This window comes from Oncorhynchus mykiss, chromosome 27, assembly GCF_057628025.1.
Source record: "Oncorhynchus mykiss isolate SJ-2025 chromosome 27, ASM5762802v1, whole genome shotgun sequence".
NCBI classification, from domain to species: domain Eukaryota; kingdom Metazoa; phylum Chordata; class Actinopteri; order Salmoniformes; family Salmonidae; genus Oncorhynchus; species Oncorhynchus mykiss.
The window spans coordinates 20,638,309-20,659,634 of record NC_143048.1 but is presented as its reverse complement, the minus strand read 5'-3'; the positions used below and the strand labels follow the sequence as shown (position 1 = coordinate 20,659,634).

The following is a 21,326-nucleotide window of genomic DNA, read 5'->3' as shown; positions in this document are numbered from 1 at the left end:
AAAGATCTGTGAAGTTATTTGGATTTTTATGAATTATCTTTGAAAGACAGGGTCCTTAAAAAGGGACTTTTTTTGTTGTTGCTGGGTTTACTTCCTATTTCAACAAAAAAAATGTTTGAATAAGGCTTGAAATGACTTATGCTTTCTACAAATAGTCGTTTTTATAATTAGAATATACTAACTATAAGATTTCACCTTAACTGTAAAATACATATTTTCTAACGGTCTCGAGCAAAACGTCTGCCCCCATCGCTGTGAACTTCACAGAGCTCTAGTTTGGCTTCCTAAACTCTCCTTTCATCTCATATTAAAATCGTGTCCATATATGACAAAAATTGTTTGAAATCTATTTGTTTAAAATTATTTTTGATTACTGGCTCTAAATCGATCTCGGATCGCTACTGCGACAAACCCCCTCTCTCCTGCTGCACTATGATGTAAGGATTCCAGGCATATGTGTTGTTAGTGGCTGAGATGTAGGGTTCAGCAAGGAGTTTCTGGACAGTCGGAAGAGCAAATTAAATACTAGGGACATCCCAGCTTCAAGTGGTGTCAGAATTCACATCCTGTGTCGGTGAGAATCAGGGTTCTCGTTCAATGCAAACAATTTTGATCGGTGTGTCCATAGATCTATTTATAAGCAAAACGGTTTTCTTAATTAATTTGATAGCTTGGTTAAATCGATTGATTGAGCGTACCTGAGGCAGTAGAGGTAGAAGCCTGGTCGTCTTCTGGTTGAACCGTCTGTCTGAGAACACGGTCTATCTCCATGACATTCATCCATTGGCTCAGCTCGTTCTTCAGCTCAGCCAATCGCTGCTGAGTAGCGATTTTCTCCCGCGCCAGTCTCTCCATCTCATGCTCGTACTCCTTCTCCTTGCGCTTCAACGTCTGTAAGACACAGAGGGAGAGAGAAAAGTGCTCAGTACAGTTTGAACACACCCATTTATAAATGGGGCAATCAAATATATTTCAGAGAGAGCCTGCATTCTGCAATTTGACTATAATAAAACTTTCAACTGAAGTTTCACACAAGTTCTTCAATAGAACCAGTAATAGGCCGTCATTGTAAATAAGATTTTGTTCTTAACGGACTTGCCTAGTTTAAAAAATTTAAATATATTGGCTGGATTCTATCCCAGGTGTCATTGGTCCTCAATGTGTACATTGAGTTTACCTAGTCATAATTAAAATCATACCTACCAATGTCATAAACCTCCCCATTTGCGTTCATGTAAAGTAAAAGCTGCTATCCAGACCTGTGTTGTTTTAGCAACATCCGCGGAACCACATGTACAAAACATTTCTCTTCTAATCCCTTAGTGTATTCGTTATGCTGGTCACTTCCTTATCTGTGACAGTACGTCACACAACCAACAATAACACCAACACGATTTCCTGACCCCATGGTCTCTACTTCATCCGTCAATGTTGAGACAGCGACAGGGCTATACACACACACACACTGACCAAGAGATCCTTCTCTCTCCCTGTACAGAAACATGTCAAATGTTACATTACTGTCAAAACGACACCACGGCCACATCCTGAGTGTTTACAACAGCCGATAGATAATGTTTCTTCAGAAGGTCATTGCTGCCTCTACTTCACTTCCACGGTAGGCTGAGCAGGATTCCAGAGGAGCAAAGGACAATCCCCTCTGGGAACACTAACTAGTACTTGGAGTGTAGTACTACTGTTGGACGCAAGCATCAACATCCTCTTAGAGACTGCTTGGGTATGCCTCCTTATGTGGGTCCCTTCCATTATCCTCTTTGCTCACCTTGCTAGTCCCCACAAAATGTTCTTTCTAAACCACATGGACACTCATTTACTACTCTGGAAGCATTAATCAAGACCATTTCATAGGACTGACAGCAGTCTAAAATAAAGTGTTGGGAGAGCCATTTCCATGTCTGTTGCTTCCTTTGACTGGACGAGCAGAAGCAACAGACATTAACCTACACCATGACCGGGCAGGCAGCATGACTGTGTGAAAGAAAGAACAGACAGAGAGACCTGGATAGAGGGAAGGAGTACAGAAAGAGGGAGGTGCTGGGCAGTGGCTCTCTGACCCAGTTTATCTTTTCCTGGTCAGCTGACAAAGGCCTGACAAAACAGGCTGTAGTGGGCGGGGCAGGTCTGTACGGAGGGAGCGCAGCCGGGACAGAGAGATTATACTGTCAGGCTGCCTGGGAAACAGAAAACAACTAGGAAGAAGTCTGCCAGGACAGGAAACCTTTACATTGACTTTATGAGAGACAAAGACATTGAGTTTCATTCCCCCTCCTCCAGTGGGTATTGCCCAATCGACTAGGTTCAGAAGACCATGGAATCACGACTAGCCAATCGGGACGAAACTAAGAAGACTAGAATCACGACAAGGCTAACAAGGCTGGACTCATCTGACTCAGAGCCATAAAGCTGTGTGCTCACAGACCTGGACTTCCTGTATCTGTGTATAATGTAGCTGTGTGAGAGACTAGGTACACATACATTTGTACATTTGCTTTTCAGTATGTAAGTATAAACAGATGTAAGGCCAATTGCGGGTCTTCAACCAGGATCAGATAAGATGCTCTGCTGTGCTGTCACTCACACAAACTCAGGGCCCTCACACTGAAACACAACCCAAACCCTATGACCTGTCTAAATCTACGTGTGAACTGCTCCTTACCTTGGAAGGCAGAAAGGAGATATGTGTGTGTGTGTGTAATATATAATGAGATGAGACTGTTGTGCAGACTAAAGCTAAAGAAGACCAGATCTTTCATTCGGTCTTGATTTAAATGTTAGGGTAGAGTGAAAACGATTAAGACAGCCAGTCTGGTGTTGTTATAGGCTCTATCAGTCCAGTAGAAGGAGTACTGCTGCAGACTCCCCTGACTGGCTGGTGGTGAGTCACCTATGGTCCTAGACAGACCCCAGCCGGTCTGGGTGGTCTTCACCACCAACATAACTGTATGAATAATGACAGCACTCTGCTCCAATCAGACCGCCCCCCTCGTTTTGTTGTCACGGCAACAGCTGAAAACCGCCATTGTTTCCATGGCAACATGTCAGGTGATAAGCAGCACATTGTCCCAGTGCGTCAGTTGTACAGTGGTAGAATATTAAAAAGGCATCAGAAACATACATCAGCGACCAAATAAACAATGCTATAACAAAGTTTTAAAAAACGGTTGAAGAATGCAGTCATAAAGCCCATGCTGTAACACGGAGACAGTCATATGTGAATGCGAGTGTGGGGGCATGTCTTTTGCAAGCATGCTCATGAACACACGGTGGAATTCTGGGCCTAGTGCTATGACTCATACAGACAGAGAGACAGTGAGCACCCGTGAGAAAGATGCTGTATGTACTACTCAAAGCTCTACAAACACCAACACCCACTATGGCCCCACCCCTGTCACTACACGATCTAGTAGCTAGCTGCTTCTAGCCATTGATACACCTCCATCTGCTTGCTATACTAGCTGTAGTTGCCATTCGTATGCACTTGGCTGTTCAATACTGTCCTTGGAGAAAGTCAAAACACTCTGCAAGGCAAGATGTACCACTACCACCACCACCTAGAACCGTAGTCGACACAAGCAAGGATATCTGCCCCAGCCCCCATTCAAGAACAGAGAACACACAGCAACAGCTAGGGTGAGACAAGCTAAGAACAGTGTACCTGAAACAGGCCAAGAACAGCAGATGGATACTACAGAACACAGGACAAGAAACCAGAGAAAGCATGGACGCACCTCTTCAGCATCAGCCTGTACTGATCCACCTACTACTACAGTGCATTCGGAAAATATTCAGACCACTTAGACTTTTTTTTACAAAGTTACAGCCTTATTCTAAAATGGATAAAATATATGTTTTCCCGCTCAATCTACACACAATAGACCATAAAGAAAAAGCAAAAAAAACTGGATTAGACATTTTTGCAAGTGTATAAAGAAAATAAAAAAATGAAATGTCACATTTACATAAGTACTCAGGCCCTTTACTCAGTACTCTATTGAAGTACCTTTGGCAGCGATTACAGCCTAGAGTCTATTTCGATATGACGGTACAAACTTGGCACACCTTAAATGGGGAGTTTCTCCCATTCTTCTCTGCAGATCCTCTCAAGCTCTGTCAGGTTGGATGGGAAGCGTTGCTGCACAGCTATTGTCAGGTCTTCCCAGAGATGTTTGATCGGGTTCAAGTCCAGTAGCTCTAGGAAGAGTCTTGGTAAACTTCTTCCATTTAAGAATAATGGAGGCCAGTGTGTTCTTGGGGACCTTCAATGCTGAAGAATTGTTTTGGTACCTTTCAACAGGACAATGACCCAACACACCTCCAGGCTGTGTAAGGGCTATTTGACCAAGAAAGCTCATATGACCTGGCCTCCACAATCAACCAAACTCAAACCAATTGAGATGGTTTGGGATGAGTTGGGCCGCAGACTGAAGGAAAAGCAGCCAACAAGTGCTCAGCATGTGGAAGACTTGCTTGGGCCAAGAAACACGAGCAAAGGACATTAGACCGGTGGAAATTTGTCCTTTGGTATGAGGAGTCCAAATTTGAGATTTTTGGTTCCAACCGCCGTGTCTTTGAGACACAGAGTAGGTGAATGGATGATCTCTGCATGTGTGTTTCCCACCGTGACGCATGGAGGAGGAGGTATGATGGTGTGTGGTTGCTTTGCTGGTGACTGTTGGAAACACATTCCAGGTGAAGCTGGTTGAGACAATGCCAAGCGTATGCAACGCTATCATCAAGACAGAGGGTGGCAACTTTGAAAAATCTCAAATATATTGTTACTTGTTTGTTTAACCCATTTTTGGTCACTACATGATTCCATATGTGTTATTTCATAGTTGTAGAACAATGTAGAAAATAGTCAAAACAAAGAAAAACCCTGGAATGAGTAGGTGTCCAAACGTTTAACTGGTACTGTGTGTGTGTGAGAGAGAGAAGGGGTCTGAATACTTTCCGAAAGCACTTAAGTCCCTACCATCCTTAAAAACACTGAAAAAGAGCTCTGCAGCTACGACAAGGCAGTCCACACTACGACGAGGGAAGAGGGGGAGAAAGGGAGATGAGGTTACAATTAGCTTTTGTTTCATTCGCACGTGACAAACATGACTCCCTCCCTTCCCCCCGCCCTTCCTTCGAGGAGTAGTGGGGCCTCGTTTAGATCTGTTTTTGTGAAAGAAAGTAGAGCAGGTTTCACTGTGCCGTGTGTGTGTGTGTGTGTGTGTGTGTGTGTGTGTGTGTGTGTGTGTATAAACACAGCTCAGGCGGCATGACATGCAATGCGGGAGCTGAGCACATGGCCCCGCAGAGAGAGGAGACCGAGGGGGAGGGAGAGTAGCGGGGGAGGAGGGAGCAGCCAGGCTGTACTCACTGAATCACTTTTGCAGAACAGCGGAGACAGATTGCGCTAGGCTAGCCTAAGCTAGATAGCGTGAGCAGCAGGCAGCCAACCACATTGCAGACAAACTACTCCTTCAGTGCACGCCGCTTGGTAATTAGCCTGGGGGACAACGGTCTTTTCACTAGCGTTTGTTGTGATCATCAGTAACCGTAAACCTGTGTGTTGTCTTCTCTCTAGATCCCAAGTTGGAATAGAAAACTTCAAGTTGCTCTAGGCAAAAACAACAAAAGAGTCGCTTTTTAGTGGAAAATACCTACTTTAGGGTGTGTGTGCGCAAGCGCTGTGTGCGTGCATCTGTGTTCAAACTGGGTGGTAAGTGGCCTAATTTGAGAATGCTTGCCATGTAATGAGTTATACAGTCGTAGCGTTCCAGACCTTGCTGCAGTGTTGTCAGTCACTATGAGGAAGAGTTGCTGAGGACGAAAGGCCACTATCAAAATTTGTATCAATCTTTGACTGGCACTGTACTTTGCTAGAATGAGAGCACCATGAACAATACAAACATTGCAGACAGCAACTGTGCCCTCTTCTCACCTCCTCAGCGGTTGGCAGGGGATGGAGTGGTAATTACCGGCTGTGTGGAACTGAACTGGAAACACACTTCTCTAACATCCGTTATATGCAACCTGTGAGTCAAAATGTACTTTATACAGACAGAGCTGGAGGAAATGACAAAACATGTAAGATTGCTGTGACAGCTTGGGTAAAGGAACAGCACCTTTTCATAAAACTGAAAAGAGCAGAACAATTCTGTTGCTCTTGAAAATTGATGGCTCAGACCTGACCAAGATGTGGTTTCAACACTGCAATAACAATGCTTCAAACAGAAGATACTGAATGCTCAGTCCCAAATGGCCCTCTATTCCCTATTTGGTGCACTAATAGAATATGCCATTTAGAAGACGCTTTTATCCAAAGTGACTTAGTCATGTGTGCATACATTTTCGTATGGGTGACCCCAGGGGGAAATCGAACCCGCGACCCTTGGCATTGCAAGCACCTTGCTACCAACTGAGCCACACAGGACTACCAGGGAATACTTTTGACCAGGTCCCATAGTAGCTCTGGTCAAAAGTAGTGTACTATATAGGGAATAAGGTGTCATTTGGGACACACACCTAAGTTTGCCTTGAGTACCTGCCTACATTACCTCAACAAGTAGCCTCATTGGAGTCTAAATCAACACCAACAAAGAATTTCCAAAGTGCCCCGAGTTCATTCCCAGGCTCCTCCAGGTCCTAGTAAATAGCATTAATGTTCAGCCAGGGTTAATTCCCCTCTGTGTTAAACCACTTACAGATGGAATAGGAGCTGACCAAGGAACAAATAAACACACAAACCCCAATGAGGACAGACCAGTGGAAGTAATAGTTCACTATTCCAGCTTGGGATCTGGTGCTGCTTTAAAAGGACGTGTCTTTCAGAATCAGAAATGACCAACTAGGTGACCCACTTCAGTATTATAGAGACTTCTTTTGATGACGTAAATCCTTACAAATAAAACACTAACACTTCAAATCCTGTGATTTCCTCTAAATAGAACAGTTATTTCTCCTTTAGACTGAATGAATTAGAAAAATGTCAACTGAAATCATTGAGTCAAAGAATTGGATTTTAACTAGGTTAAAATCTCTGCCTGTGACGAACTCAAAACATGAGCTACTCTTTAAAACATATTTGCTAAATCAATTACTTTGTATTACATTTATAAATATATGATTTGTAGCAGACATGAGCAGCTTCCCCACCACATGGAAAAGCACACTTGCCCTCCAACACACAGCTATTCTGCATCCCAAACAGGTTCCGTCAGTCGTTCTGCCGCCAGTGAAATCTAATAGGCTGGTTAAAACGAGCCTGGTGTTTACGCGTGTCCCCTCCCTCCCTTTTCACCCTCCCTCTCTCCCTTCAGTTAGTGGCTAAGCCTCCCTCCCAGGCAGTTCCAGGAGAGGAGCTAGCTAGCTCTAGCACTGAGCTGTGGCTGTAGCTGTGGGCGGGGCGAAGAGGGGGGCCCATCACGGGGTGACATCATATCGCTCTGGCTAGCCATGTGCTCTCTGCTCATGTGGCCCTGTGAGCAGAGTGAGGCAGGATGGAGGGAGGGATGAAAGAAGAGGGAGGAGCCCCAGTGCTGAGCACGTTAGCGTTTATGAGTCCCAGCCATGGCGCAGCAGAGAGTACAAAGCCGCTCTCTCTCCCTCTCTCACACACACACACACACACACACACACGACAGCAGCAATGAGGTCAGATAGAGAAACACATCCCACGTTAGACAGTCGTAAAATCTAAAAATATAGCGTAACACATAGGACAACAAACTACTGTAGGATAAAGTATTGAGAAAAACATCAAACCGTGAAGCATACGGAAGTAATGCTTGCAAGCAGCAGAATCTTTGAAACATTACACACCAGTGTTGGTTTAGATACCACAAGAATCCCTCTAACACGTGATGCAGGCAGGCAGCGTTATATTCAAGTTCCTCGTTCGGTTTGGTCTTGCTAGCTTACTCACTCTCAGTCACTTCTATGAAAGGAGGAAGAAATTAAACAGAAGTGTGACTTGACTTCTCAGCAGAGTGGCTGTTGGCGAGAAGTAGCCTCACAGTGACACTAACCTCAGTGCAAAACAAGAGACATGCTCTGATAAGACACCCGGCCTGAAGATAAGAGTCTGTATTCATAAAGTGTATCCTAGTAGGAGTGCTGATCCAGGATCAAGTCCCTTCTGACCAAAATAAGTCATTCATTATGATCCAAAAGGCTAAACTGATCCTAGATCAGCACTCCTACCCAGGAGGCCATGTTGTTCAACAAAGGTGACAGACACACAGGGCTGCCAGCATCACTGCCCAAAGATGAATCAAATTAAAAGTAATCCTTTGCCCAAATCCTCTTATTCAACCTCTCTGGTCTGGTCCCTCATTGGTCACATTAGCAGACTATACCGCCGCTATGCTGCCCCTAGCCTAAATAACAAAAAAGGTTGAAGAGAGGGGATCAGGAAGGAGCATGCGGGGAGAGAGGTGCGTGCAGTCGGGAATCGTGTCCTGTACCGTACTGTCCATGTCTGAACGACAGCGATCACACGCTGCACTTTTAAACACCTCTCCATCTCCTTTTCTTCTCACCCCTCCCTCGCTCTCCCCCAACCCACCACTATTGGAGCTCAACCAATAACAATTAGGGAAGAGAACTGCGTGACTCAGCACGACTTCTACAACTCAACTGTTACCAAGAAGAGAGGCCCGCAATAGGTTAGTGTGTGTACTCAGCTCGTCTATCAGGAAACCCTGGTCTCAGTCTGACGTCCATAGATATGAGTACTGAGAAGGAGCCACTTACAGTAAACTGATGAATAAAGGGAAGACCAGAGAATGTGGGTGTGTTATAGCACTGGAAACATGAAGCAACTACACACATTTTGGCCTGTGTCACATACTTATAACTTCAAAAGTAATTCAAGTAATTCAAAAATTTTAACCAGTATTTCGGTCCAGCAAACATTCAATATTTAAGCTGGAAATAAACTCAATCTCCCCCATCCAAAAAAACTAAATTCTGACTTCCCTCTTCACTAAATAAGCTCAAGCTAAATTCCTACGGCTAAAAATGGAGACTGCCCTGCAGTGCAAATACATCACGAGTGGAAAATGTCTGTAGTTGTTTGTTTCCCGGCCGGTACATGTGCTTTAAATACACCCTAAATCCAGCTTGGCTGTCGAGAAGGGGTGGGGGTGCTGGGTCAGTCTGCTAGTCGAGCACGACACACTAGAGAGGGAGGCAGGGGGAGGGGGGAGATTGGGTGACATGAGTTCTGTGGACCCACACTGCCCTAGTTTCCCGCGCTCCTAACCCTGCCTCCCAGGGAGTAAAACCCCACTGCTGTCACACACAGGATCAGATTCTCACCAGCAGAGGATAGGGGTGTGTGTGTGTGTGTGTACAGTACCAGTCAAAAGTTTGGACACACCTACTCATATGGTTTTTCTTTATTTTTACTATATTCTAAAATTGTAGAATAATAGTGAAGACATCAAAAGTATGAAAATCACACATATGGAATCATGTAGTAACCAAAAAAAAGTGTTAAATCCAAATAAACTCAAAAAAAAAAAAGAAAAACGTCCTCTGTCAACTGCATTTAATTTAACGTGTAAATATTTGTATGAACATAAGATTCAACAATGGAAACAAACTGAACAAGTTCCACAGACAAGTTCCACCCTGTGCAAAGGAAAATAACCTCACACTCAACATCAACAAAACAAAGGAGATGATAGTGGACTTCAGGAAACAGCAAAGGGAGCACCCCCCTATCCACATCGATGGGACAGTAGTGGAGAAGGTGGAAAGTTAAGTTTCTCGGCGTACACATCACGGACAAACTGAAATGGTCCTCCACACCGACAGCGTGGTGAAGGCGGCGCAACAGAGCCTCAACAACCTCAGGAGGCTAAAGAAATGTGGCTTAACACTTAAAACCCTCAAACTTTTACAGATGCACAATTGAGAGCATCCTGTCGGGCTGTATCACCGCTTGGTACCGCAACTGTTCCGCCCACAACCGTAAGGCTCTCCAGAGGGTAGTGAGGTCTGCACAACGCATCACCGGGGGCAAACTACCTGCCCTCCAGGACACCTACAGCACCTGATGTCACAGGAAGGCCAAAAAGATCATCAAGGACAACAACCACCCGAGCCACTGCATGTTCACCCCGCTATCATCCAGAAGGCGAGGTCAGTACAGGTGCATCAAAGATGGGACCGAGAGACAGAAGCTGTTTTTCAATCTCAAGGCCATCAGACTGGTAAACAGCCATCACTAACATTGAGTGGCTGCTACTCATCTCATATGTATATACTGTACTCTATACCACCTACTGCATCTTGCCTACGCCGCACAGCCATCGCTCATCCATATATACATATTAATTCCTTTACACTTGTGTGTATAAGGTAGTTGTGGAATATTACTGCACAGTCAGAACTAGAAGTACAAGCATTTCGCTACACTCACATTAACATCTGCTAACCGCGTGTATGTGACCAATAAAATTGATCGATTTGAGACATATGACTAAGAGAAATGGAATAATGTGTCCCTGAACAAAGGAGGGGGGGAGAATAAAAATCAAAAGTAACAGTCAGTATCTGGTGTGGCCACCAGCTGCATTAATTACTGCAGTGCATCTCCTCCTCATGGACTGCAACACATTTGCCAGTTCTTGCTGTGAGATGTTACCCCACTCTTCCACCAAGGCAACTGCAAGTTCCCAGACATTACTGGGGAGAATGGCCCTAGTCCTCACCCTCTGATCCAACAGGTCCCCGACGTGCTCAATGTGATTGAGATCCGGGCTCTTTGCTGGCCATGGCAGAACGCTGACATTCCTGTCTTGCAGGAAATCACACACAAAACAAGCAGTGTGTCTGGTGGCATTGTCATGCTGGAGGGTCATGTCAGGATGAACCTGCAGGAAGGATACCACATGAGGGAGGAGGATGTCTTCCCTGTAATGCACAGCGTTGAGATTGCCTGCAATGACAACAAGCTCAGTCCGATGATGCTGTGACACACCGCCCCAGACCATAACGGATCCTCCACCTCGATCCCCCTCCAGAGTACAGGCCTCGGTGTAACGCTTGTTCCTTCGACGATAAAACACGTATCCGACCATCACCCCTGGTGAGACAAAAACGCGACTCGTCAGAGAAGAGCACTTTTTGCCAGTCCTGTCTGGTCCAGCGACGGTGGGTTTGTGCCCATAGGCGACGTTGTTGCTGGTGATGTCTGGTGAGGACCTGCCTTACAACAGGCCTACAAGCCCTCAGTCCAGCCTCTCTCAGCCTACTGCGGACAGTCTGAGCACTGATGGAAGGATTGTGCTTTCCTGGTGTAACTCGGGCAGTTGTTGTTGCCATCCTGTACCGGTCCCGCAGGTGTGATGTTCAGATGTACCGATCCTGTGCAGGTGTTGTTACACGTTGTCTGCCACTGTGAGGATGATCAGCTGTTCATCCGGTCTCCCTGTAGTGCTGTCTTAGGCGTCTCACAGTACAGACATTGCAATTTATTGCCCTGGCCACATCTGCAGTCCTCATGTCTCCTTGCAGCATGCCTAAGGCACATTCATGCAGATGAGCAGGGACCCTGGGCATCTTTCTTTTTGTGTTTTTCAGAGTCAGTAGAAAGGCCTCTTTAGTGTCCTAAGTTTTCATAACTGTGACCTTCATTGTCTACCATCTAAGCTGTTAGTGTCTTAACGACCGTTCCACAGGTGCATGTTCATTAATGAAGCATGTGAAACCATGTTTAAACCCTTTACAATGAAGATCTGTGAAGTTATTTGGATTTTTACGAATTATCTTTGAAAGACAGAGTCCTGAAAAAAAGGACATTTCTTTTTTTGCTGAGTTAATATTTTATATTTGAGATTCTTCAATGTAGACACCCTTTACCTTGATGAAAGCTTTGCACACTCTTGGCATTCTCTCAACCAGCTTCATGAGGTAGTCATCTGGAATGCATTTAAATTAAAACAGGTGTGCCTTGTTAATTTGTGGAATTTCTATGCTTCTTAATGCATTTGAGCCAATCAAGGTAGGGGTGGTATACAGAAGATGGTATTTTACCAAATAGGGCCAAGTCCATATTATGGCAGGAACAACTCAAATAAGCAAAGACAAACGACAGTCCACCATTACTTTAAGACATGAAGGTCAGTCAGTGCGGAAAATTAAGAACTTTGAAAGTTTCTTCAAGTGCAGTCGCAAAACCCATCAAGCGCTTTCCACAACAGGAAAGGAAGACCCAGAGTTACCTCTGCTGCAGAGGATAAGTTCATTAGAGTTACCAAATTCAGATTGTAGCATTTATTTGTGCTGCAGAGTTCAAGTAACAGACACATCTCAACATCAACTGTTCAGAGGAGACTGCATGAATCAGGCCTTCAATGTCAAATTGCTGCAAAGAAACCACTACTAAAGGACACTAATGATAAAAAGAGACTTGCTTGGGGCAAGAAACACAAGCAAAGGACATTAGACTGGTGGAAATCTGTCCTTTGGTCTGACAAGTACAAATGAGATTTTTCGGTTCCAACCGCCGTGTCTTTGTGAGACGCGGAGCAGGTGAATGGATGATCTCCTGCACGTGTGGTTCCCACCGTGAAGCATGAGGTCGTGGTGTGATGGTGCTTTGCTGGTGACCCTGTCTGATTGATTTAGAATTCAAGGCACACTTAACCAGCATGGCTATCACAGCGGTCTGCAGCGATACACCATGCCATCTGGTTTGCACTTAGTGGGACTACCATTTGTTTTTTTAACAGGACAATGACACATTACACCTCCAGGCTGTGTAAGGGCTATTTGACCAAAAAGGAGAGTGATGGAGTGCTGCATCAGATGACCTGGACTCCACCATCACCAGACCTCAACCCAAATGAGATGCTTTGGGATGAGTTTGACCACAGAGTGAAGGAAAAGCAGCCAACAAGTGCTCAGCATGTGGGAAATCCTTCAAGACTGTTGGAAAAGCATTCCAGGTGAAGCTGGTTGAGAGAATGCCAAGCATGTGCAAAGCTGTCATCAAGGCAAAGCCTGGCTGCTTTGAAGAATCTAAAATATATTTTGATTTGTGTAACACTTTTTTGGTGCATGATTCCATGTGTTATTTCATAGTTTTGATGTCTTCACCATTATTCTACAATGTAGAAACTATTACAAATAAAGAAAACCCTTGAATGAGTAGGTGTGTCCAAATTTCTGACTGGTACTGCATATATTTTGAACAAGCACACACACAGCGAACATAGCAACAGGAACTCCATCACATCACTCCAGAGTTAAATTAGGTTTGTTCAAGACCTTTGTACACCAGTCCCCTGCTCGCACATAGCTTTCAATATGCTACCTGCCTGTATCACACATCATTGAACCACTTACAGCCATTCCTTTTCAACCACAAAAGTCTATTAAAAATGTTTTAATCACGTAAAAATAATGTAAATAAAAAGTGTATATAAAAAATGAGCTTTAATACTTTTTCAAAGGGGTTTTAATGAACTCTTGGTACATTTTGGAGACTCTGGTCTGTCTATACCCCAGGCAGAAGTGCATATCCAAACAGTTTAGCCTTCTGCTAGAGACTAGAAACTCCCTTTCCTCCCCAGTCCTCACCTGGACTAACCTGACCAGACCTAATGACATTGCCAAGAACACCAAGGAGCTAAGGATATACAAAGCAGCTCCAATAGCCTACTGGCACTAAAACAAATAAGAATTGTTATCATCTTAGTTAATCTGAAATGAATTGCCGTTTATACCAATTTTGTCCCAGGCAGTTTTCCCACACAAGCCGCCACCTGTAGGAGTGGTGGATCAGGCATACAGTAGTTCACACACAATCAGCAGGAGACAAAGGGCTAGGCAATCTTCACTTGACAATGAAGAAGCAACAGAAAAGTTCAATGCTCAGATGGTACCTAGCAACACCACCAGACAGTGAACCAAGGGTCAGCAACAGGGACAAAACTGTCCCGGTTGGCAGGGGGGGGGTTAGTTAGTGTAAAAAGTTTGTACCTGAAAAAGAAAAATTACATAAAAGTAGGTTACAAATATCACTAGGAATTATGCAAAAAATGGGTTTAATTTGGTAAATTTGTTCAAGTATTCACACACATAAAAAAAGGCACATTACATGACCAACAGTATGTGGACACCGGCTTGTCGAATATCTAATTCCAAAATCAAGGACATTAAATATATCTTTATCAAGGTTAAGTTAATAATTATGCTTTGGTTGATGTATTAAACCACCCAGACACATCAAATATGCAGTCGTCCTTTTGAACTGAGCTGCAGGACAGGAAGGAAACTGCTCAGGGATGTCACCATGAGGCCATTGGTGATTTTAAAACAGCTACTGAGTTCAATGGCTGTGATGGGAGACCACGGAGGATGGATCAACGACATTGTAGTGACTCCAAAATAATGACCTAAATGACAGCGTGAAAAAAACTCAAATATACAGAATAACGTGTGTAAAAGGCACTGAAGTAATACTGTAAAAATAATAATAACCTGGCCTAAATGCAAAGCCAACAACCGATCAATGAGCAACTGCCTCATGGTATGTGTATGCTTGACATAAGCAAAGACTGGGGAGTTTTACAAGATGAAAAGTAACAGAATGGAGCTAAGCACTAGAGGAAAACCTGCTTTACACCAGACACTGGGAGAGAAATTCACTTTTCAGCAGGACAATAACTTACAACATAAAGCCAAATCTACACTGGATTTGCTTATCAAGAAGACAGTGAATGTTCCGGAGTAGCCAAGCTACAGTTGCTTCCAGAGGCAGTTTGAAACTCAGTAGTGAGTGTTGCAACCGAGGACAGGCGATTTTTACGCGTAAATGAGACAACGGTCACGTTCTGTGAGCTTGTGTGGCCTACCACTTCGGGGCTGAGTCATTGTTGCTCCTAGGCGTTTCCACTTCACAATTACAGCACTTACAGTTGACCGGGGCAGCTCTAGTAGGGCAGAAATTTGACAAACTGACTTGTTGGAATGGTGGCATCCTATGATGGTGCCACGTTGAAAATCACTGAGCTCTTCAGTTCGGCCATTCTACTGCCAATGTTTGTCTATGGAGAGTGCATGGCTGTGTGCTCTATTTTATACACCTGTCAAGAATGGGTGTGGCTGAAATAGTCGAAACCACTAATCATTACACTCTACTTTCTTCAAACAAAGCCTACGAGATACGACACAAAACTGACTCTACTTCCATTGACAGGGAAAGAAGTAACATTAGAAAACTGGAAAATCCACACATTCAGATGATGAAAACGCAGAGTGAAAATCTACACTTAATTCAACAGCTAATTCAATTCCATCGTAGTCCTTTGCTCAACCATGCAGTTATTTTAGCTTGCTTACCTGTATATATCGGAGGGCGCTCCTCAGGACACTGAGGTTAGAGGTCTTCTTCTCATCTGCATTGGGGATGTTTTTCTTCAGGGTATCAAAGCACTCCTTCAGGTGAGCCCGTCTGCGTAAGGGATGGAGGGATGAAAGAAGGGTAGAGAGAGAAGTCTTAGTGAGAGGGAGGATGAGGTCTGATTTCACACATTCAGCTTCTTTAAAGAAATAAATGTTGCAAACCAATTTCCCATTTAGGGCTAATAAATAATTACTACTAACATGAGACATATTGAACAGGTTTCTGTTTTCGTGGTAAAACGTCTGTGTTAAAGGATACAGGCAGGGGTAAGGCAACAACTCCTCTGCTTGGTCCTGTTTTTGGCCATTATAACCCTACTACTACAGTACAGGGAAGTACAATCAGAATATTGAAAGCCATTAAAAAAAGTCCAAGATATGACCAATTATTGTCTGACAAATGCCATATCTATAGATTAGACATTAGTGAATAAATGAGAGTATCATTTTTTTCTTAGAACAGGACAGAGAAGTAAGCAAGCAAGTCGGTTGGAAAAAGACGTGGGCAATAATAGTGTACACCTAATCTCACCGTAACCTTAAACTGCCCTGTGCAAAGAGCTCAATCCACTGTTTAATAAAAGGTGACCATGGGAGAGAGATGCACCCACCTGTTTTTCTCAAGCTTGTTATGTACTTCTCTTGTCCCTGCCCTGTAAAAGCACAGATCGGAGCACATTATAAGATTGGGTGTCCAGAATGGGCAAGACGACGAGACTCACTGAACAAGAATCAAATCAACCAACAAATATAAAAGTACTCCATCATCTCTGTTACTTTACTTTAACAATATACTGTATAATATGCACAGGCAGCTAATTGGATCTGATTACCGCTCAATTGACCAATCAGGACACTCATTATAGAGTACATAATCCAAGAGTTATTTAGTCCAAAAATCTTTCAGTGTAGGGACTTTTCATGGTTTGTGATTTCTGATACCGTTTTACCTTACCACTCAACATGTGACTTACAATCACATCTACACACACTCTTTGCTACAAAATAGCCCCCCCCCCCTCAAAAAAAGGAAAACTAAAAATGCAAAAGGAGATTAAAAAAAAAATCTAACCAAAGTGCAAACCATCTCTCCTATAAATAACAAAATTGGCCACTTACCCTCCAGGCCTCTTCTTCCCATCCAGGTCAGGGGGGCTGCCTCGGCCCCCAAAAGGGCTGGTCTGGGCCCCACGGGGTGTCTGGGGGGGCCCTGGCTGGGGAAGTAAGGCATGCAGCTGGGGGGCTGAGACGATGGAGCCAGGGTAGGGCTGCACCAGCTGGGGCGACTGCTGCTGCAGCAGTTTATGGTTGCCAGATTGGGGGGAAACCATCTGCGGAAGGTGATGGTGGTGGCGATTCTGCTTGTGGTTGCCAGATTGGGTCAAAGGCAAGTGGTGGGAGTGGTCTGTCTTCACCTGAGGAGAGAGAGACAAAAGTGCACCCTGTCCCTGGTGGTCGTGCCCTGGGGAGTGAGGGTCCCTCCTGGGGGAGGCCAGGTAGGGTGCTGCCCCGGCCTGGGGGGACAGGGTGGTGGAGGAGGGGGTTGGGACAGTGGGGGGCAGACCTGTGTGGTTGGAGGTCATCATGGGGATAGGGATGACAGTAATGGGCATGGAGGGGGGTGGCAGTGGGGGCAGGACAGGGGCGGGGCGGCGCTCCGAATGGGGGCAGGGCTCTTCTGCTCGGGTCACATGGTTCATCTGGATGGGGGAGTAGGAAGTGACATCATTGCACCTGTGGGTGTGGTCAGACAGCTGTTGGAGGCGAAGCTTCTCCCCCAGCTCATTCTCCTCTGTGGGGAGAGAAAGAAGGCATGGTTACAGGCTAGAGCACGTTAGCAACCGTAAGAGCCAAGAATGTTACCAGAATTTCATTCAATTTATCAATAAATATTTTGATTGTACTAGCTTCGTCAACAAAGGAACATCTGAAAAGTAAGTGCAAAAACATTTGACCGTCTAAAAAAGGAAACTCCTCCATAGCTCTGGGACTGCAGTTGGGTTAGCTCTGGTAACATAGACTTCACCACCCACTGGTAACGTAGACTTCACCACCCACTGGGTTGAAAGCAATGACCCCTAACCTCTGCCATGACCAGAGAACATCGTTTTCAAATAGGTCAAGCAGCATAGGTTAGGTACCAGCAGAAACATGTCTGACAACATTTCCAGAGTCATTTGACTAATCTCCATCTCGTGAGCCAGGTTCACTCCCAATGAATACTACAATCAATAAACAAAAACAGGGGAGGAACACTAGGGGTGGCTGGAAGGAAGCATTCTGCCATCCATTCACCTAGCTAGCACACTATGTTTACAGCTTATGTTGCATGTTCTGAAATGAAATATGATGCCAGACACTTCAATAGGGCTTTTACAATGCTGACATACATTCATACCAGACCTGCAGCCAGACCTCATCCTGCCTCCTGGACCTCTGCCAGCTTATAAGAGCCGTATAATGCAGCCGCAATGCCTTGCCAGCCAGAACCTTGAGACTAGTTAGAAGAATTGACATATTAAAGCAGCTCGTCTTTGAGGGAATCCTGTGGGCCCTGGTCAAAAGTAGTGCACTATATAGTGAATAGGTGCCATTTCCGAGGCAGCCAAAGTCCTATATTTATACAACGTTGCTCTTGTTGGCACTGGCTGGCTACAAGACAAAACTCAAATTCTGTTTATTATTTTTATGAGTGGATTTACACACTTACAGGTCTGCAGCATGACAGGAGGACTGACAATATGTGTGGTAAAAGCTGGGCTGAGCTCAGTGCGAGACATTTTTTTTTTGAAGAGGAAGTGGGGTATATTCCAAGGTCAGTGTGTTCAAGTAAAAGCAGGTTTTATGCCTCTTGCCCAATCCAGGTCATACTGGCATGTAAAAAGGGATATGTTCTGTTGGGACATTGCAAGCTTCCGTAATTCCCCAAACTAATCTTCTTACTGGGGACCCATATGCAACGACTGTAATATGTGTAGGCCTAAATACTGTAATGAAGTATTTGTAACTTTGAGCTGAAGCAGAATAGTTTTTTCTGAGAAACTTCCATGTGGGATATCTCCACATCTATTGAAAGCCCTCAGAGAGAGAGCTGCAGGACGCGGTTGGAAACACATCAGAAAATGTATTGTGGCAGCAAATCAATTAGACAAAGCTTTTATTCAGCCCTCTAACCCAATGTTGTGACTGAAAACTGAACAAACACATTGTGTTGATGTTAGCGCAGTACTGAGATTGAAGACATTGAACAATTGAAGCGCAAAACGCTTATTATTTAGGAAGCAACTGGTTTGTTAGAACGTTTCAGTACTGATGCTCTTAACATTAGGTCCACGTGCGGTCCTGGAGAATGAGCTCCAATTGCGTTTTCCTAGCTCCTTCAACACATTCCCGTCTTAGAGTGGGGGAGAAAAGACGACAACCTGGACAAGCCAGAGAGACAAAGGAAGAGAGGGGGGGTTGAATCCCTGAGTTCTAGCAACGACCTTATCTCTCTTCATCCAATCGGATTGGAGAATCACCAACAGCATGCGTTTCAATGTGTAGATACTATGGGGGCGGGGGAAGGGGGTTGTCCAGTTGCTATGGTAACAGTGGTGTTAGAACCCGTCAGACACAAGAGAGCTTTACAGCCACCCTTTACATCGATAAGAGGCTGAGCAGATCCGAGCTAAACATGGCCATTACAGCACGTTAGCTACACAAGACTACCATATCCAGTTCAGTGGGAGACTTGATTCAATTGGGTTGTTCAGACAACTTCTCAGAAGCGTGGGATAAATTGAGGACATGCAACAGTGTGTGGATTGGGCCCAAGCTGTGGTAATTTACCTGATTACAGGGAGGGTGAAGCTACATGTAGTCGAAGATATTGACAAAAGCAAAAAGTTTCAAAGAATAAATAACAGTGTGTGTGTGTGTCTGTCATAATAATGCTATCTGGCTGTGCATCTTCCAAAAGAGGCCAAGGCACACACGGAACATGATTTTGCAGTTAACACAGACATTGGTCATTTGTTGTTCAGAGCCAGGCAATAGGAACAAGCAACAGCTCTACTCTCCCCAGCACAGCAGAGGCTAGATCGTCACGGTGACATTGAAAGCCCCCTCGGTCTTAGATATGAAGAGTTGATGATGTTCTACATACTGCCTACTAAGATTAAACAGAACGGCTCAAACTGAAACTACATTTTGGTTGGCCTTTTATAACACTAGTAAATTGTTGATCAGAAGAGGTCTTCGTATGTTTGTTCCTTGTCTAGAAAGAAACAATTTGCCTTTATACTGACCTGAACTAGATCTACTTAAGTTAGTGAAAATGAAAATGTCCAAGACCCGGGGTTGTATTCATTAGTGCACACTGTAGCACTGTCATCAGTGTAAACACCGTCATCAGTGTTTAACCTCTACCTCAGGCCTATCTGGTACACTCAATAGTGACAAAGTGCAGTCAGAGTTCAAAGTTCAGCAGCCCTGAGAAGATTCAGTCCATTAAGTGCTCTTCTCCCACATTCAAGAACAACCCATAAAAACCCAGGAGGCCTGGATTGGTTAGGCCAAACCCCCGAAGGACTGGATTGGTTAGGCCAAACCCCCGAAGGACTGGATTGGTTAGGCCTTGCTCGGTCACAGTCCCAGGGTAGGATTCAAAGGTCAAACACAGTATTAGTTAACAACAGAGACAGGAATAAGTCCTCCTCTACATGCATCTGAGAAGGATGGTCCTTTAAAAACCCATGACATACTTAAACCATCGTTTAAGTGCAGAGTGTTGTGAGCTTGTCATTTGTTGAACAGGCAGTGGTGTCAAAACTCCTAAATCAAATTGTATCGGTCGCATATTTTCCAGATGTTATCACGAGTGTAGCGAAATGTTTATGTTCCTAGCTCCAACAGTGCAGTGATACCTAACAATACACACATATCAGAACGAGAAATGTCAGAGTCCGAGAATATAAATATACACTGAACAAAAATATTTGAAAAACGCAACACATAAAGTGTTGCTCCCATGTTTCATGAACTAAAATAAAAGAGCCCAGGAAGTTTCCAAAACTCAAAAATATTCTCTCAAATTGTATGCACAAATTTGTTCACATCCCTGTTAGTGAGCATTTCTCCATTGCCAAGATAATCCATCCGCCTGACAGGTGTGGCATATCAAGAAGCATGATCATTACACAATTGCACCCTGTGCAGGGGACAATAAAAAGTCACGAAAAAATTTGCAGTTGTGTCACACAACACAATGGTCACAGAAGTCTCAAGTTGATGGAGTGTGCAATTGGCATGCTGACTGCAGGAATGTCCGCCAGAGCTGTTGCCAGAGAATTGGATGTCAATTTCTCCACTAACTTCATTTTAGAGAATCTGGCTGTACGTCCAACTGGTCTCAAGCGCAGACTATGTGAAACCACACCAGCCCAGGACCTCCACATCTGTCTGAGACCAGCCACTCTGCCCGCTGATGAAACTGTGGGTTTGCACAATCAAAGAATTTCTGCGCAAACTGTCAGAAAACGTATCAGGGAAGCTCATCTGCGTGCTTGTCATCCTCACCAGGGTCTTGACCTGACTGCAGTTCAGAGACGAAACCAACTTCATTGAAGGTGAGCATTTTCCCACTGGCACTCTGGAGAAGTGTGCTTTTACAGATGAATCCCGGTTTCAACTGTACTTTGCAGATGGCAGACCGCGTGTATGGCATTGTGTAGGCGAGCAGTTAGCCAATCTCAATGTTGTGAACAGAGTGCGCCATGGTGGTGGTGGGGTTATGGTATGGACATGCATTAGCTACAATGTCCCAGTTCTTCCATGGCCTGCATACTCAGACATGTCACCCATTGAGCATGTTTAGGGTGCTCTGGATCGACGTGTATGACAGTGTGTTCCAGTAA

At 44.5% G+C, this 21,326-nt stretch overlaps 1 protein-coding gene across 4 annotated transcripts in view; it reads right to left on the bottom strand.

Annotated features, from left to right (window-relative positions):
* Positions 1 to 21,326, bottom strand: part of mnta (MAX network transcriptional repressor a) — a 28,826-nt gene that overhangs the window by 5,134 nt on the left and 2,366 nt on the right. For 2 of the 4 annotated variants that reach the window (XM_090223508.1, XM_021587866.3), the window contains 4 exons: positions 16,549 to 17,221; positions 16,041 to 16,082; positions 15,367 to 15,478; positions 699 to 891 (listed from right to left, as the gene is read on the bottom strand). In XM_090223508.1, the coding sequence (XP_090079634.1) occupies positions 699 to 891; positions 15,367 to 15,478; positions 16,041 to 16,082; positions 16,549 to 17,221 (1,020 nt within the window). Of the gene's footprint in view, positions 1 to 698; positions 892 to 7,830; positions 8,491 to 15,366; positions 15,479 to 16,040; positions 16,083 to 16,548; positions 17,222 to 21,326 lie in introns of those variants that run through there. The other 2 variants (XM_021587867.3, XM_090223506.1) reach the window with 2 other exon arrangements.